The 19,344-nt window shown below is 36.6% G+C and overlaps 1 protein-coding gene across 2 annotated transcripts in view; it reads left to right on the top strand.

Moving 5' to 3' along the window:
• The window catches only part of BBS1 (Bardet-Biedl syndrome 1), a 1,329,035-nt gene that overhangs the window by 928,127 nt on the left and 381,564 nt on the right, over nucleotides 1-19,344 (top strand). For both annotated transcript variants that reach the window (XM_044078217.1, XM_044078216.1), the window contains one exon: nucleotides 13,139-13,297. In XM_044078217.1, the coding sequence (XP_043934152.1) occupies nucleotides 13,139-13,297 (159 nt within the window). The remainder of the gene's footprint in view (nucleotides 1-13,138; nucleotides 13,298-19,344) is intronic.

Genomic DNA, 19,344 nt, shown 5'->3' with positions numbered 1-19,344 from the left:
AGTTTCTCTGTCAGTCTACCAACCTGACACAGTTCTGCTTGCTTGGGTTTCTGCCAGTCTCCTTACTTTGCATGGAATTTTGCATATCTGAGAACCTTATTTCCTGTTCAAACAGATACAGATTTGGGTACTTTTCCATTATCGGGGCAACATGCAGTGATCGCACAGCGTTTAGCCCTGAATCAAAACTACAGCCGAGTGACGTCTCCAGGCGTTTCTGCAGTTACACCCTACTGCTCCTCTAGGCGTCAAATATTGCCTGTTCATATTTGCATTAATAATTCCAAAACCATGTTACATACAAGGTATTGGAAAATTTTATCTTGAAGCATACATGATAGCAAACACAATTGTATTGATATATGACCTCTGTCAATGGGTATTTGTTAAAAATGTAAGGTGATAACTTAAATTTTTAAATGCTGAAGCCACGCCCACTAGGGGTTAAAGGTACACACTCAAAAGAGCTCTACTGGAGGGAATGAGTTAAACAGTTGTAAGACTCGTCAGGTTCCCAGGTTAATATTTTTACTGAGTTCTGTTCATCTGTAGGAGTTAAAGCTTGGTATAAGTTGAAGTTGTTCTGTTGTTTTCATACATCTTCCACAGAAAGAGAAAAAGCACATCCAAAAACAGGCACGTACCTAAAATCAATACAAGCACGCTCGAAGTTAACAGTCCGCTCTTTTTAATAAAGCTTTTTAAGTTGCATCCTTTACCCACTTTCTTCCCTGTTGTCAATCTACAATGTTATTTTAACTGCAGCAAACAAGGAGAGGAAGAACTGGCAGTTAGCTGAAAAAAATGGTATGATGTTTAGGTTAGTACAGGTTTCCAAAAAAAGAGAAATAATGTTCAATTAACGGTGACACTTTGCATTCTTTCCATGTAGTTTTATGCTGCTTTCTGAGAGTTCATAAGTCGTTGCATTACGGCTAATATGAGAAGTGTGCTTGGTGGAGTGAAACACCGCAGCCACACATGAAGAGCTTGAGGACAGAGGGAGGTTTATGAAAACCATGTTGCCATAGCTGATGGCCGGTGAAACTAAGGTAGTTATTGGACTATCAACCAGTTGTGTTTTACAATGTGAGCAGGGTACCTTCTCTGGAAAACTGCACATTATTCCCTTTTTTTCATAATTTCCACTTGAAGTGTTTTGTTAGAGGAAGTGAAGGCTGTACTCACATCAGCAGCAGCAGTGCGATCATTGGGACTGCATGTTAATATTCCAAGTGGTCATTAAACTTGTTGCCCCGATAACGGAAAAGTACCCAGATTTGCTCTGCACCTTCTACTTGCCTGTGTTCATCTTTTTGTTTCCATTTTTCATTGTACAAATCTGAGATGGCTTGACCTTGTTTGTAGGAAAGAATTTATTATTTTTTTGTCAAATCTACTCTTAAGTCTACTTACATTGTATCACAACACAGCAGATACCCATCTTGGTAATTTATGCGAGTAGTTGGGAACAATCTTTGACTCCCAAAGGAGAGTGTCTTCAGGAGTTTTTTGAATTTCCAGCTGCTGATCTAAACTTCACAATTTATACTGCTGTTTGCATACTGTCCTTTCACATAATGTTTCATTTAGTTAATTGTCTCTGGACCATTTAGTACTGTCCTTTGTCTTCCCAAAAAAGAGGCATGTGTAAAACTGTTAGGGAAGCGTAAAATAATGACTGCTACTAATACGGTTAAACTGTGACATTTCTGAGAAAAGTCTGGCTTACATAAACAGCAAGAGTTCAGAAACTGTTCACAATATGTTTTTTTTTAAATACTAAACATCAGTTAAAATTTTTGAAGAAATATAAACAGTGGCAGCTTATTCCTCCCCAGTGGGCCAATAGGAAATGGCAGTTTCAACTGTAGGAGAAATAACTCAAATCAAGCTTCTACCTTTCTTTGCACTCTTAGTTGCATAGAAAAGAGCTAAAACATTGTATGTCCATCATACTGATCACTGCTGCAATAGCCTTAGCTATATGGGCTATATCCTGCCAGAGATGTAACAGCTGGCAGCCTTGGCAGGATATAACCCATATAGCTAAGGCTACTGCAACAGTGATCATTTGAACATCTACTGTTATAGTAAGTTCAGCTTGCACAGCTGTACTTTTTTGTGTCATTTCCCTGAAAAAAGAAGAAAAAGAAAACATATTCAATTTCCCCTTACCAAGACACCTACTTCTTCCTCTGCTATCAAGAAAAGAGTTGTAGAACATCAGAAGAATTTATGTTTGGTTGGTCTTAGGACATTTATGTATTATTTAGTCTTATGAACTTGGACTGAATACCCCCACGATGTTTAGAACTGAAGCCCTGCCAAGCAAGGAATAATAAAAAGGCAATAAAACAACATAGTTGTATTAATATTGTGCATCTGTCCTTGGTTTTTCTGTTTTAGCATGGGTAGTTTCTTATTTTGAAAACATTAGAGGTGTTCTTCACTAGATAAGTTATGGGATATATCCTGCCAAGGATACCATATATCTTGTCAGTCTACAATAGCTTAGGCACCTTTCTCATTTGTTCTAAACTATGCCCTGATACTTAAGGGATGCATGAGTATGAAAATCTTCAAAGCTTTCTTGCTGCCAGTCCATGAATGAAAACCTTGTCAGTTTTCAGTCTGGTTACTATACTGTCAGCTACAGTTGCAAACTTTTTGGCAACTTTTCTGTTGGGTACCCCTTCCTCTTAGTTATTAAAATTTTGTGAGAAAATTTGCTTTCCGTGTTTTTTTTTTTTTTTTTTTTGTTAGATCCTGAACACTATTATGAAAACTGTTCAGTTTATATGCAGTTTGCCAGAACTCTGTTGGGCTTTATTTAAATAATCATCTTCAGGCTTTAGTGCAAGCTGTGAGGACTTCTGAGTTATCTGCCTTGGACATCCCTTTCAGGCTGGGAGAAAAGTGTAAAACAATCTAGAGAAGAGACAAAACTTTTAGAAAAATATACTTTTTTGAGTCAGAATCAGATGTCTGTGCTGAGGTATTTGATCCGTCTTTGGACCATCTAACTACTGTACCTATGCCCCCTTTTGAGACTCTGACAGATTAAAATAATGCAGGGCTCAAGCATGTCCAAATTGACTGACTGGATGGCCAATACGGCAGTGAAAGGTGAACCAGGGCTGATTACTCACTGAAGGAATAGGGGGAATTTACCAACTGTTAGTCCAAGAGGACACCTCAGAAAGCCTTCTTGAGTTGTGTCCATATAAACCTCATGCTTATATTATTTCCTGAGAAACTCTTAGAAAAAGAAAAGCAAAAACAAAATACAGTTATTCTCTGGTATGCCATCTCTAACAGAGACCCAAAACCTGATTGGTTTAATTTTTCTCGAGGCTTGTTTAAAGCCCTTATGACCTTTCATGCTGCTTAGTTTCCTTCATCTGCTTAAAAATCTCATAATAGAAAGAGGGCATCTTTTCCCAAGGTTGAAGATTTGTTATGTTTCACAATATTTTCTCCTACTGGCTGTGAATCTGAGCCAAAACGCAGTTTGTCTTTTGACTCCCCCCTTGAAGAGGTTACTTTTGGCAACACTGTATATGGAATTTAATATTTTTTTTTAAATGGAAGAGAAGCCAGATCTCTCACATACGTAATACTACAAGTTGCTGAATATGGAGGTCCCTAAACCTTCAACCATAGCTCACGTTTCAGACGCCATAGAGGATACCTTTCTGTCAGCTTCTTTATCGCCAGAATTCCAACTCCCTCTCCCAAAAAAGACAGATTTAAAAGGTGCCTCAGTCTCTTAAGAACCTGTGGTCCTGTAATAATGTCTTTAGAATCTGACAAACTTTCTAAGCTGTGACCTGCCACTCATGCTCTACCAAATGACAAAGTCAGCACGGCCGTGGATAGATATGGCAAGAAGGTGTGCACATCCACCACTCTATCCTTTAGAGTCAGAAACTGTCAAATATGTTTAGCTGCATATTTGCTTTCCATTTTAGATAACATGTGCAAAATGAAATCTAATATACCAGACTCTGATGTGACATGTTCCTTAAAAGAAAAGCTTAACTTTGCTTTTAATCTTACAAAACATTCAATCAAGTGCAGTTATGATGCAATAGGTGCATCATCTGGTGCAGCTGTAACAGGTTCTTTTCTGAGAATCTTCAGTTTCTTCCAGATTATGTCAAAGCCAAACTGTTAGATGCCCCTTTAAGTAAATATTAACTGCTTGGTAATTTTCTTGCTGAGATTTTCAGAAAATTAGAGAAAATAGGTACAGTTTTACAAAGGCTGAAACTGTTTTTTTTTTTTTCTCATAATCTCAACTTTCAGAGGAGTTACCCTGCCAAATATGGACCATTTTTTTCTATAAGCCTCAAATCGCAGATTACTAGCAAGCTAAGAAATTCTTCAAAAATAAAATGACACGTTATTTGAGTACAAAGGATCATTTACAGGTAGAAATACTACTTTATGACTGCCTTCTACAGCCATCCCTACACTTCTCCCACCTAGTTCATATTCTGCAAAAATTGAAGGGAAACTCTTTATTTAAAACTTTCCAGTTTAAAATCCTCTGTAGGAAATGCTCTCCATAGTCTCCCACTTGTCACAGCTGCTTGAAGAGTTCTCATTTTGTGCAGAGGCCAACACCAATGCAGGTCACTTATTAGTATACTATTAAACACTCTCACATAAATCTTTAAGAGACTGTCCCCTACTCCTTCCCACCTACTGTGGATCTAGTATAATGGATAGGTGCTTCCTTATGATCTGTGTTTCTGTGATGGTGGATATGGACATCCTGAAGCAGTGTAGTAACTGCCTCATGTTCACTGACAACCATTTTATTTTAGGACAGACAAACACAGTGTGTGAGAGATGTAGATATACAATGTCATTGGAGGCAAAGCTCTGACATACACACACGAAAAATGCATACTAGGTTGTTAGTGTTGCACCAAAAGCACTCACTACCACCACTAAGGAACAAACATCTAGCCCACATATGTGGAGGAACTCACTTGTCATCTACCCAAACCTCCAAGTCCTCCAAAAAGCATCTCCAGTGGACCTGTGCACACTCCGCACTCAAAAAAGACAGTACCTCACAAAACATATAACTCTGAAAATCATAGTAGCCCCACTTCCAAGCCCATAAGGCAACAGATATATAGCCAATATATCTGTATGTATGTATATATATATATATATATATATATATATATATATATATATGTATATATAAAATCACCAAGGTGAGACTGATATATAGACTGTATTTATGTATCATGGACTGAAATAAATCAAAAATTAAAAAAGATAGCTAGGTGCACAAGACCCAGGATAAAAAAAGTGCCCAATCCTGGTAGGCACACTGGTGCCAGGGCTGGAAAAAAATGACAGTGTAGAATCCTCAAAATATGGAAACATTCCTACAATGGATCCAGGCCAGGCTCAGGGGGAGGATGCCCCCCCCGTTGAAGGAAGTAACAGTCCACAAAAACGACAAAAATTGATTGGCCAAAGAAGAGCCATAAAGACGATAGAGTGGACTATTTAGGATAAGAAAAAAAATTATGTATTGTTACTATTATGTAAAAAGCCCAGAATTTCCATACACAAGATATACAAAATGATTGAGAGAAATTAGAGGAAAGAAAAATACTTCCGCAGGAAAAACTGTCAGAAGCTTCAAATATAAATTTGTGTTCATTAATACAACAGATTTTTGAAAAACAGTATATAGATCGAGAAATTTTTATCTGTTTGGAAAAAGAACCATCTGAGGAAGTGAGAAAATATAAACAAAACCTAGAGATATTTGAAAAATATAAAAAAGAAACCTAAGACTCTCATATTGGGCAACTTCAACTACCCCTCCATTAACTGGGAAAACTACTCATGTACCAATACACTTGCCCAACATTTCCTGGAATTCATTAATTCCAATGCCCTGGACCAGCTCGGTCTTACCCCAACTAGAGATAGCAACATCCTTGACCCGGTCATTACTAACACGGGCAACTGTTGCTCTACACCAATAGTCAACTCCTCCCTGGTTAGATCCGACCACAAACTAATCACATTGGAAATCCACATCCCTCCCACCCATCCCTCCCACCCCACCCCCCTCGCAAAGGCAACCACCATGAAAAATTTCTCTAAAAGCTAACTTTGGGCTCCTAAAAACAGAAGTGGTTAACTTCACGGCACCCAGGCAAATGGAGAGTAGTTGCATGATCTCCGAGTCATACACCAATGCACTGTACAAACATGTACACAAATGCATGGATCTCGCCATGCCCAATAGAACCAAGACGCTCTCCTCCAAAAATAGGAAGCCAATCTGGTGGTCCCCTGCCATAAACAAACTCTACAACAGAAGGAGGAGACTGATAAGGTGAAGTCCCAGGACTGGAAAAACTCCCTTATCAGCCTCAACAAAAAGTCGAGATCCCTCATCAAATCCTCTAAATCTAGCTATGAAAACAGAATTGTGGCAGATAGTAAAGGAAACCACAAGGCCATCTATAGTTATGTAAAGAATTTCCATGACAATACCCAGATTTGCTCTGAGCTTCTGCACAATGGTACCGCCTATACCGAGCCAACAGATATTGCCAATAATACTGGCCAACAGATTCAGTGCCAACTTTACCCCTCTCTCCCCTTCCAAAGGGCCTATCACATTAATAGTAGATTGCCAGGCACCCAGTGTTACTGCTACACAGGTTAAAACAGCACTGTCCAAGGCCAAGAATGCAGATTCTATGGGACCTGACAATATCCCTGGCTGTGTTCTACATGAACTACAGAGTGAACTGGCACCTCACCTGTGTGCCCTGTTCTCAATCACAGCCTCACCTCAGGCTTTGTACCTACCGAATGGCGCACTGCTACAGTCATCCCTCTCCATAAAGGAGGAGAGACTACAGACCCTGGGAACTATCACCCCATTAGCCTAACGAGTCTGATATGCAAAGCTGTGGAACGTATCATCATCCTGGACCTAAGAAACAAGGATATATGGAATCTCCAAACTCTGGATCCCACACAGTTTGGTTTTGTGAAGGGTAGAACATGCCTGCTCAACTTGGTCAACTTCTTTGAGTCAGTCACTAGAGCTGTGGATGAAGGCAAGGTGATTCACACAGCCTCCCTTGATCTGGCCAAAGCATTTGATGCTATTCCCCTCTCAGGAATCCTAGAAAAACTCAGTAAGCTAGGCATCAACCACTATATCACTAGGTGGGTTGCAAACTGGCTCACAGAACCCACAGTGTGACAATAGCTGATTCCATGTCAGACTGCCGACCAGTCAGTCCTAGGTCCTCTCCTGTTTGGTATCTACTTCTCTGAAGTTCAGGCCAACATGAAGGGACTCTGGCTGACAAAGTTTGTAGACAATTGCAAGTTGGGAGCTATTATTAACTTCCCAAGTGATGTTGGCATCCTACAGAAAGGCCTCACTGAGACCAATGACTGGTGTCAGAACCATGGCCTTAAGCTCAGTGCCAAAAATGTATCATCATCCCCTTTGGGAAAACCCCAGTTCCCATGAATTACCACCTCGATGGTAGTCCACTGAACACAGACGGTATTATAAAAGATCTGGGAACACAGATTGCCAGCAACCTCTCTTTCGGCCACCATATTGCCACTGTGTTCAGAAAGTCCTTCTATGTAGCACATCTCATTACTAAGGGTTTTGCATCCAGGAAGAATTAGGTCATTGTCTCCCTCTACTCTTCCCTCTTTAGGCCAGTGCAGTGCCCCATTTGGCATGTACCTCATTAGACATCTGCAACAACTGGAGAGCCCGCAAAAGTACCTCACAAAGAGGATTCTAGGCCTTAAACACTTGTCCTATATGGACAGACTCAAAAAAACTTCAACTATTCTCTGTCTCATATCGCCTACTTAGAGGCGATCTCTGCTTGACTTACAAAACCGTGTCTGACCCAGGTCTGTTAGAAATGCTACATCTAAAGAAATCCCAATCCCTCCACTCCAGACCAACCTCATTACGACAATCAACAGAACATGCTGGAGGGACAGATTCATAACCCAGAGACTGCCCATGCTATGGAATAGACTTCCCATACATGTCAAACAGAACACCTCACTGGCCCTTTTCAAGAGAAATCTTGATGAGTGGATGGGAAATAGAAAATTAACCCCCGAGATTACTCCAGTGGCTGTACTTGACAGAAGCACCGGGAGCTAAGGTCGGATGGCATGATGCCAGGGTAATCCTATGGGCCAGGCTTGTAAAGGTTCCAGGGCCATTAGCCTAGTACACACCTATGAACCTATATGTACATGGGAAAGAAAGAGAGATTTGATATGGTGCGATATTATTGCAAAGGAGAAAGCCAAGTTAACTAATATAGAGTAGGCAGTCTCAAAGATATTCAAAGAGAAATACAGGCAAAGGCATCCAGATATGGAACATTTCACAATAAAAAGATTAATAGCACAAATATGTAATGTAGAAAAGACGATTAGTAAAGCAGAAGTTAAAGAAAATAGAAGTTGAAGTTATGGAGTGCCTGCAAAGTGAAGGATTTAATGTAGAAGGTCTAAAACAGACTACATCACAGCATGATGGAGTGAATACCCAGAATAAGGAAAAGCAAGAAGATCAGGAGACATGTGAAGAAGAAATATGGAGATGGGAAAGGAAAACAAAAATAATATGGTATAATATTTATGCAAAGGAGAAAACAAAAACTAACCAAAAATAATATGGTGTAATATTTATGCAAAGGAGAAAACAAAAACTAACCAATACAAAAAGAGTAGCACCAAAGATATTTGAAGAAAAATATAGGGAAAAGGAATCCAGATATGGAAAACTTTACAATACAAAAAAGAAAGAAGACTAAGAGGAAATGTAGAAAAACAGATTAGTAATGGAGAAATCAAAGAAGTAGAAATTGAGGTTATGGAACAGCTGCAAAGAGAAGGATTCAGTGTAGCAAATCAAATGCAGAAAGCACCACAACAGGATAGAGCAACAGATATCCAAATTAAGGGGAAACCAGTGGAACAGGAAGCAATTGGTCAGGTGCTATATCAAGATATTTTGGAGCCTTGCACAGGAAACCAGTATAAACGTTCATTTGAAGCTAGACAGCAAGGAAAGGAACAGGAAACTGTGGAAACTGATGCAGTCAATGTTGAGAAGTGATAGGTTAGTGAGTTCCCATATAACAGAACAACAGAAAACACAGGATGAAATTGAAGAGAATGTGCCACAGGAAGATGCAATAGAACTTTCTTTAGAATGCCTGGTGGGAACGAAAAACAAGGGATGTGCCCTCAGTATGGAAGAAAATGAGTTGAGAAGAGTTGCTTGATTTAATAGACAAAGACAGATATATCAAGATCAGTGAGAGAAGTAGACTGCAGAAGGTTAATAAAATCCCAAAAGTCAGAAGCTTGATAAAACAAATGAACACAGTAATTAGGACTGTCTATAGTGATCCATGCGATATAACCGAAGTAAACAGAATATATTACTGTGCTGCTAAATTAATAACCGATAAAGTTCTACTACAGGAACACAGGGTACCGAGAGAAAAGAGGGGGCGAAAGCGAATACCATCATGTAAATATCGAACAGAGAAAACTGTAAAGCAGCTAAGACAGGAAGTGTCATTGTTAGAAGATTATAGCAGAGGGAATAGATCAACAAAAATACTAAGAAAGATAGATGTGATAAAAGCAATGTGCAGTATTAGAACATACCAGGATCTGGTATGCACTGTTGGAGATAAACTAAAAATTTCAAAACAGACAGAAAGACTTAGAAGATACGAAGATCAGTATAAGGGAAAAGCACAAAATAAGCAATTTATTGATGACCCGAAAAAGTTTTATAGAGAATTGGGAAATAAGATAAAAGGAATTGAAAGACCGCCAAAAAAAGAGGAAGTAGATATGTTTTGGAGAAGTATCTGTGAAGATCCTGTGGAACATAGCAAATATGCTAAATGGATAGAAGAAGTAAAAAAAAGAATAAGAAGTTTAACGGTACAGGATATGAAATGGGTTGAAATAACAGTCAGAGAGACTGAAACAAAGTTGAGAAAAGCCTCTAACTGGAAAACCCCAGGCCCAGATGCAGTACCTAACTTTTGGCTTAAATTATTAACTTCTTTGCACAAGGATTTAGCCATGCGTAAGAACTATTTATATGCGCACCCTGAACACACACACTGCACTGTTTAACAACAGGAAACACAATGCTCTTACTTACGAGTGAACCTGCAAGCTACCCTAAAAATTATAGACCAATAACTTGTCTTCCAGCAACGTATTAACTATACACGTGAATGGATGCCGACACAGTTGATAGTTATTTAGAAGAAAACTTAATTATGGCAGTAGAACAAAAGAGCAACAAAAGAAAGTCATATGGAACAAAGGATCATTTGTTGTTAAACAAAGTTATAGTGGAGAACTGTAAGAATGGGAAGAATCTAAGTATGGCATGGACTGATTACAAAAAAGCATTTGGTAGTATCCCACATTCATGGATAAGAGTAATTAAATATCTATAAGTTAAACCCTACACTGATTGACTACATTACAGTAACCATGAAACAGTGGCAGACCACTTTGCAATTAAGCCACGATAAAGGACAGATTATTATCCCAGGGATAAAAATTCAAAGGGGGATATTCCAGGGTGACTCTCTCTCACCATTGCTATTCTGCCTTGCCATTAATCCATTAAGCTGTTTACTTAACAGCTTAGGCCATGGCTACAATTTGGCTCCTAGAAAACAACAAAGTCTAATGACTTTGCATCTTCTCTTTGTCGATGATTTAAAACGGTGTAGCTCATCAGATGAGGAACTAAAAGCACAGCTGCAGGTTGTCAAAACTTTTTCAGATGATATTGGAATGTCATTTGATCTTGATAAATGTGCAAAAGCTACCTTTAAAAAAGGAAAACTGCAGCACCCAGAAAACATCAGTTGGGACAAGCATGTGATATAAAAGAACTTGAGCAAGAGGGAGTGTATAAATACTTGGGAACTGATGAAGGATCAGCAATAAAACATGAACAAATGCAAATAAAACTCAGTAAGGAGTACTTTAGAAGACTTAAATTAATCCTGAAAACAGCACTGACATCTAGGAACAAGATCCAAGCCATAAATCAGTCTGGTGTTCCTGTCCTAACTTTTAGTTTTTGAGTGATTGACTGGCCCCAAAAAGTGTTGGATAGATTAGATATTAAAACAAGAAGGATGCTCCATGCTCACCAAATGATTTATAAAAATCAATGTATACCAAGATTATACATTCCCGTTCCGAAGGAGGGATGGGCCTCCTTGAACTTGATTATATATACAGATCTGCAATTGTGGGACTCCACACATATCTACTGAACTCACAAGATCCAAATGTAAAAGTTTTGAAACATGAGGAGAATAAATCTAAGATGACATCTCTGTTTAATTTAGCAGAAGCATATTGACTTCAAGCAGGAATGGAAATCAAACCAGAAGTAGATAAAAACCAGGCAGCAACTGAATGTGCTAAACAACAAAAGAAAGAATATAAGGTGAAGGACCAGGAGAGAAGGCAAGAAATGTGGAAGAAAACATGAATATAGTTGCAAGTATAAAAAAGTTCTGGAAGAGCCTCATGTTGATCAAGAATGAACGCATGAATGGTTAAGGAGTGGTGAATTCACATCAAGAAATGAAAGGTTAATATTGGCAGCCCAAGATAGTGGGCTACATATACTGCTGGTTTACAAAGTCTGTTGAACATGTGGGAGAAACAGACGTGTAGGTTTTGTAAAACCGAATCGGAAACAGTCATACATCTTGTTGCTGGTTGCAATGCACTAATTGCAGAGGGACTGTATACTGAGAGGCATAATAATGAGTCAAGACTGTTACACTGGAGATTGTGCAAACATTATGGTATCGAAGTGGCAGAAAAACACTGGAAACATGAGCCAAAAAGAATCATAAAAAATGATGGGTACCAACAGTTCAAAAGATAGATGCTAGAAAACCGGATATAGTGGTCCAAGAAAAGAAGACAAAAGTAGCATTGATCATTGAAATCGCCACACCTAGTGACTACAGTGTCTTGCATACAGAGAGAGACAGTCATAAATTACCTTGATCTGCAAGCAGAAAGGAGAGCAATCTGGAAGAAAGATACCCAGACAGTTCCAATAGTAGAAGGAGCAACTAGTCTTATAAAAAAGAGTTTTCAATCGTATTTAGAAATGTTACCAATTCATGTAACACTGTATGGATTGCAGGAGTCATTACTGGGCACATTGCGGGTGCTGTAAGGAGCACTTTTGGCTGACATCAGAGTAAAACAATACTAATTTCATGAACTTTAATCGTACTTCGACTTAAGAATGGGGTCCATTTCCGTTATGGTATTAGAAACCCAAAAGACTTGGAGAAATTAAAAAACAACAGGTGATAGAACCAAACATTCTAGTTCTTGGGGATTCCATTGTAAGATACACTGATGTCCCCCTTTCCAGTCTAAACAAGGAGAAGTTCACAGTGAGCTGTCTGTCTGGAGCCAGGATACGACAGATTACACATGACTTAGATCTTTAAAACACAATACCAGTATGATACGGTCATAGTCCATCTGGGCGTAAATGACCTAAGATGTACCTCACTGGACTATATGAAGAGAGACATGATGGATCTCTCTGAATATGTATGGGATAATTGGCTAGGCTTAAAATGACCAACAAGGGCAGTTAACCTAATATTAACCTATGAACCTATTTTATTTAAGTTCCTGATAATTGTTTGCATAGTAAGACTGATAGGCAACTTCAGAAAAAAATAATCAGGCTCATCTTATTTGTCAATGAATCTCTTTGTCTTCAATCATTATATTAGCATAGAATGTCTGATCTTATTCTAAAATGGTTTGTACTGGGAGTAAAAGAACTGCACTTCCATTTGCTTGGACAGACTTCGCAGTGTGTTTTTTTCTCTCTTTTGTCTTCCAGGCTATTGTTTTATATCTCACACGTTATCTTATTTTGAACTGAAAATTTATGGTTACAGTGAAGTAGTATGTACTGTGCTACCATAAGGGTCAAGTTGCAGTAATTTCAAAATGTAATGATGATTTCCCTATGTAGGTGGAGGTCTGATTATCAAAATCCTGAAGAGGACTGCTGTTTTTCAAGAGAAGGATACAAGCCCTGGGCCTCCTTTAGCTCAGAGTGTTAAACTGAATGTCCCAAAAAAGACTAAACTGTATGTGGACCAGACTCTAAGGGAAAGAGAAAATGCAGTGGGTAAGTCATGCTTCCTGAAATTGTTTAGTTAATATGAAAATTGGTTGTTAAGTTGCCCTGAGAACCTTTGGATATATTAAAATAATAAAGGTAACACAAATGTGCCACAGACTATGTGCAAATACCCTACAGATACCATTAAAGTAGTGTTTATTTAAACAGCTCATGAACTTCCCTTAATGAGATGTGCACTGCTGCCATTTTAAGTGCTCTAACAGATTGAGCCAAAGCTTTCAGAAAGAGGAGTTCAGCAATGTTCAATCTTTAAGTTGAATAAGTATGGTGCATATTCAGATATCAAAGAAGATGTTGTAGTTGATGAAGTATTTGTTTAATATATTTATTTCTGTGTATTTTACTTTCTTTCAAAAAAATATTATTCCTTTAGCTCATCTCAGAAATATGTCCTTCCATGTCACTGTTGCAGTATTCCTTAGAATAGCAATCACCTGCCAAGGGCAGCCTGACATCTGGCCAGTATGCAAAATTCTTTAGGTTGTAATGGGTACGCCGTATGCCACACGTATGCTCCCTGTGCACAGCATAGGGCATAAAGGTGACATCCAGATGTGAAGTCCTCAGAACCTCTTTGCTGCTGGTCTGAATGCTCTTTCATTTGCTGGTTTCTACCACTTTCAGATAAGTCCAGAACTGATAAAGCAAGACGGTCAACTCACCGTCCCAGCTAGGTTTAAAAAGTAGCGTGCAGGCTTACTCGAATAAGGCAAAAATGGTATATATCCAAAGATATATTTATTGAAGACAATCTACAGTATTGGAAACTAAAATCCACATGAACAACTGTTAAGCGCTTTCATCCGCTTATCGCAGACTTCTTCAGAACAGCTGATTGACTCACAATGAAATCCTTTTAAAATCTTTTTGGCTCCATTCTAAAAGCAAACATTTAAAGTGCCAGTGCTTAATATAATTTGTACATATTTTAAAAAAACATAATTATGAAGACAACCAATACATCAATATATCCTAAAACTTACTAAAACCTTAAATAATAATTAATATAAATACTTTTCTAAAAAAATACTAAATTAATAAAATTGCAATACCAAACTTCATACCCCATTGATGTAACTAACAAACACATATTTATGATAACACATTGCACCTGATGGTGACTGATCAAGCCAACATTAGAAAGGGTTTAATAGAAATAAAATCATTTAGACCCGGTTCCTTTGTGGCATCGGTCAACACTTGCCACATGCTTTCTTTTTTGCTTAGTATTGCTTTAAAATTGCCCCCTCTATTTGATGTAAAAACTTGATGCATTATGGCAAAACTGAAACTATGATACTCACCTTTCTTCTCTATATGTCTATATAAAGCATTTTTGGTGTCATGTACCCTAATTCTGTAAACATGATCATAAATTCTTTTCTTAAATAGTCTCTCTGTTTTGCCAGTATAGTAAGCAGGGCATGATGAACAACTAGCTAAATAAATAATATTCTTACTGTTACAATTCCCCCTTCTAAATTTAATGTAGGTCCTATTTAAATTCTGTAATTTTATTCCATCACTTTCATTAATCAAATGACATTGATTACATGACCCGCATTTAGTAGTAGCCTTGTTACTATTGTATCTGTCTCTTTCTGTACTCCCTAATTGTAATAACCTCTTAATGTTCAAACCCATCTTAAACACAAAACTGGGTTTTTCACCTAATATCTGTTTGATATCATCAGCTACTGTTAAGTTCTTCCAGTATTTTAATACTATATTCATAATTTCATTCACATACGGGGAATAAGTTAATGAACATACTCTACTAATTGGAACATTATCCAATTTTCCTTTTTTCACACTACTAATTTCTTGTCCTATTCCTAATATAGGACAATATTACCCCATTCCTTAATAACAAACTGTGAAACGTCCTTCAACAAGCCATCCGGGTAGCCTCTATTACTAAACATAGATGTTATAAATTCTGTTTCCCTTGTCATAATTTCATAATTTGATGACATCCTGGCTGCTCCAATGCATTGACCCTTAAAGATGTTTTTTAGCATATGTCTTGGATGATGACTAGTAAATTCCATATATCCATTCGAAAATGTTTTCTTCCTATATATCTCCGATTGAAATCCAAGCTCTGTGTGTTTTATATATGTTTCCAAATAAGAGATCCCTTCATAACTAACACTGTATGTGAATTAAAAAAAAACTACTTGTATTATTCAAATAATCTATAAATTCATCAATCATTTCAACCGGTCCTTTCCATAAGACAAACATATCGTCAAGAAACCTCATATAATAAGAAATATGTTCATAATATTTGCAGTTAAATAAAAATGTATTTTCCCACTCTAGCATAACCATATTTGCAAATATATATATATATATATATATATATATATATATCTATAGATAGGAATACAACAAGAAATTAGTAGTGTGAAAAAAGGAAAATTGGATAATGTTCCAATTAGTAGAGTATGTTCATTAACTTATTCCCCGTATGTGAATGAAATTATGAATATAGTATTAAAATATTGGAAGAACTTAACAGTAGCTGATGATATCAAACAGATATTAGGTGAAAAACCCAGTTTTGTGTTTAAGATGGGTTTGAACATTAAGAGGTTATTACAGTTAGGGAGTACAGAAAGAGACAGATACAATAGTAACAAGGCTACTACTAAATGTGGGTCATGTAATCATTGTCATTTGATTAATGAGAGTGATGGAATAAAATTACAGAATTTAAACAGGACCTACATTAAATTTAGAAGGGGGGATTGTAACAGTAAGAATATTATTTATTTAGCTAGTTGTTCATTATGCCCTGCTAACTATATTGGCAAAACAGAGAGACTATTTAAGAAAATAATTTATGATCATGTTTACAGAATTAGGGTACATGACACCAAGAATGCTTTATATAGACATATAGAGAAGAAAGGTGAATATCATAGTTTCCATTTTGCCATAAAAGATCAAGTTTTTACATCAAATAGAAGTATAATTTTAAAGCAATACTAAGCAAAAAAAAAAGCATGTGGCAAGTGTTGACCGATGCCACAAAGGAACCGGGTCTAAATGATTTTATTTCTATTAAACCCTTTCTAATGTTGGCTTGATCAGTCACCATCAGATGCAATATGTTATCATAAAATTATGTATGTGTTTGTTAGTTAGTTACATCAGTGGGGTATGAAGTTTGGTATTGCAATTTTATTCATTTAGTATTTTTTAGAAAAGTATTTATATTAATTATTATTTAAGGTTTTAGTAAGTTTTAGGATATATTGATGTATTGGTTGTCTTCATAATTATGTTTTTTAAAATATGTACAAATTATATTAAGCACTGGCACTTTAAATTTTTGCCTTTAGAATGGCGCCAAAAAGATTTTAAAAGGATTGTATTGTGAGTCAATCAGCTGTTCTGAAGAAGTCTGCGATAAGCGGATGAAAGCGCTTAACAGTTGTTCATGTGGATTTTAGTTTCCAGTACTGTGGATTGTCTTCAATAAATATATCTTTGGATATATACCATTTTTGCCTTATTCGAGTAAGCCTGCATGCTACTCTTTAAACCTAGCTGGGACGGTGAGTTGACCGTCTTGTTTCATCAGTTCTGGTGTTGCAGTTTGTGTTCGAATATTTATGGTGTTGGTCAGCTATGGAGAAAGTAAGCGAGGCGGCGGATACTTCATTGAATAAGGATGAGTTTGTTTCCCTAAAGTCTGAGGTTCGTTCTCTTCGAGAAGAGGTGGCCCGCTTGATAGAGGTAGTGGGACGACTACATACGGGCAGTATTCCAAGAGGTGAAGCCTGCGGACAGAAAGAAACATTGAGCATGGAAAGCAAGGTGCCATCTCAATTGTCTATTCCTAATGGTCAGGGGGAACCTGGCATGTGGAGTCAGGATATATCTAACATTTTACTCAATACTAGTCAAGAAAAGGAAAGGCCAGTGTGACTTCTGAGCATGATTTTATATTTGATTTTTCATTGTTTCATCAAGAGGATGACAGCGAGCGGATGGGGGCTCGCCCTAAAAGACTGTTACCAGTAAAAACATATGCAGCTTCGACTAAATCGAATAATTTTTCATCTAAAGGTACTTTTAATACTTTATCAAGTCCGAGAGCTACCAATGACTTAACTAACACAAATGACGATGGTCATTTGAGATTGGACAATTTTTTTAACTAGTAATGTTGAATTTAAAATGTCTGATAGAACATATACAAACATTTTTATGATAGAAATGATAATAAGTATAAAAAAGGAACCTTAAAGGAAAAGATTTTTGAACTTGGAAAATTATTGCAGGTTGTTAAAACAATCAAAGTAGATAATGCATATCATACTAAATGTATATCCATGGGAATAGTACCGATGGGTATGAGATTTTTTAAGGTACCCATGGGTATTAATTTAGATACTGATACAAAGATGGAATTTAATGCTATATTTAATTCATTTGGAATAAATTATATGAATTTATTGGTCAAAAAGAATGATGAAAAACTTAGTAAAACTGTGTTGGAAGTTGAAAAATTGAATAGTGATATAGTGTCTGATGTACTTTTTGCACAATGGCATGCATTATATGACAGTTCAAATATGCAGAAAGTAATGCGGAAAAATTATATGAAAGGAAGAACAAAAAGTTAAATCGGGATGTTACACAATACAAAGAAAATAGGGCATATATATGGGTAATGAGCGTAAACACACTAAGGAAAACAGATGGGATGATCATGCAGTGACACATACAGATGAGCATATGAATTTTCAGGGGGGGGGGTCGTTATTTCACCTCAGCAACAAAACAGAGCTATCGGGGGAATCGGTACAGGCAGTACTAGAGAATGTGATGGCACATAATACCCCAGATGACACTCTAGACGGAGTAAGTCTTGTGGATAATATTGTTAGAGAAGAAGAAGAAAATATTATTCATCATGTTAATGATCTTATGGTGTATAATTACACCAATTATTGTATAAAGGATGAATTAGGAACCTTATTTATTAAAGAAATGAAATATATACCTGCCGCCAAGTTTAATTTAGTAGACACTATTATAGATGTAAAATTGTATTGTAGAAGATTAAATTTAGCATTAATGTTTAACAACAAAAATAAAAAAGATGCATTTACAATGGAAAGTAATAAATTAAAGAAAAAAAGTACATTTATACCACCCCCTAATAAAAAGGTTGAAAATTTTGAAGAATTGGTTTGTTCTGATATTTATAACTATAGTCAAAATATTAATAAACAACAGGTGATGGATAATTTGACTACAAAAGAAAGGGAATGTTTAATAGAACTTATGAATAATAAAAATATCAGAGTAATGAAACCCGATAAGGGAGAGGGGATAGTTTTATACAATACTATTGATTATGTCAATGAAATCCAAAAAATATTAATTGACACCGGAAATTATGAAATCACTTCTATTAGTGAAATAAATTTAAGTTATAGGAAACTAGATTTGGCATTAGATGAATATTTATTGGATCAGAGAATAACAGAAGATATATATGAATTTATGAAAGTAGAATTTCCCACTCTAGCTACCATTATAGGTATACCAAAGGTACATAAGAATATTAGTAAACCCCCTTTTCGCCCAATCAATTCTGGAAGTAAGCCTAAAACATTCAATATATGTGTGGTGATAGACAGATGGGTTAAACTCATATAGAAACATTCCTCATCTCATTAAAGATTCATGGATATTTCTTGCTCAACTCATACCTGATAAATGGAATGAGAAATTAACATATATAACTATTGATGTCGACAAATTATTTTCATGTATCCCGAAAGAACAGGGACTTGAAGATTTTTGTAATAGTCTTAGAAAATATTCTAATTTGACATGGGATCGAATTAACTTAATAACTGATATGATGGAAATGGTATTGAATAATAACTTCATATATTATGACGGCAAATATTTTAAACAAGTAAGTGGTGTAGCTATGGGGGCTTCACGTGCCCCTATTTTTGCAAATATGGTTATGCTAGAGTGGAAAAATACATTTTTATTTA

Source organism: Protopterus annectens, chromosome 7.part0 (assembly GCF_019279795.1).
Source record: "Protopterus annectens isolate FY-2018-M chromosome 7.part0, PAN1.0, whole genome shotgun sequence".
Taxonomy (NCBI): domain Eukaryota; kingdom Metazoa; phylum Chordata; order Ceratodontiformes; family Protopteridae; genus Protopterus; species Protopterus annectens.
The sequence above is the reverse complement of the archived record's forward strand: the minus strand, read 5'-3'. Positions and strand labels throughout refer to the sequence as shown.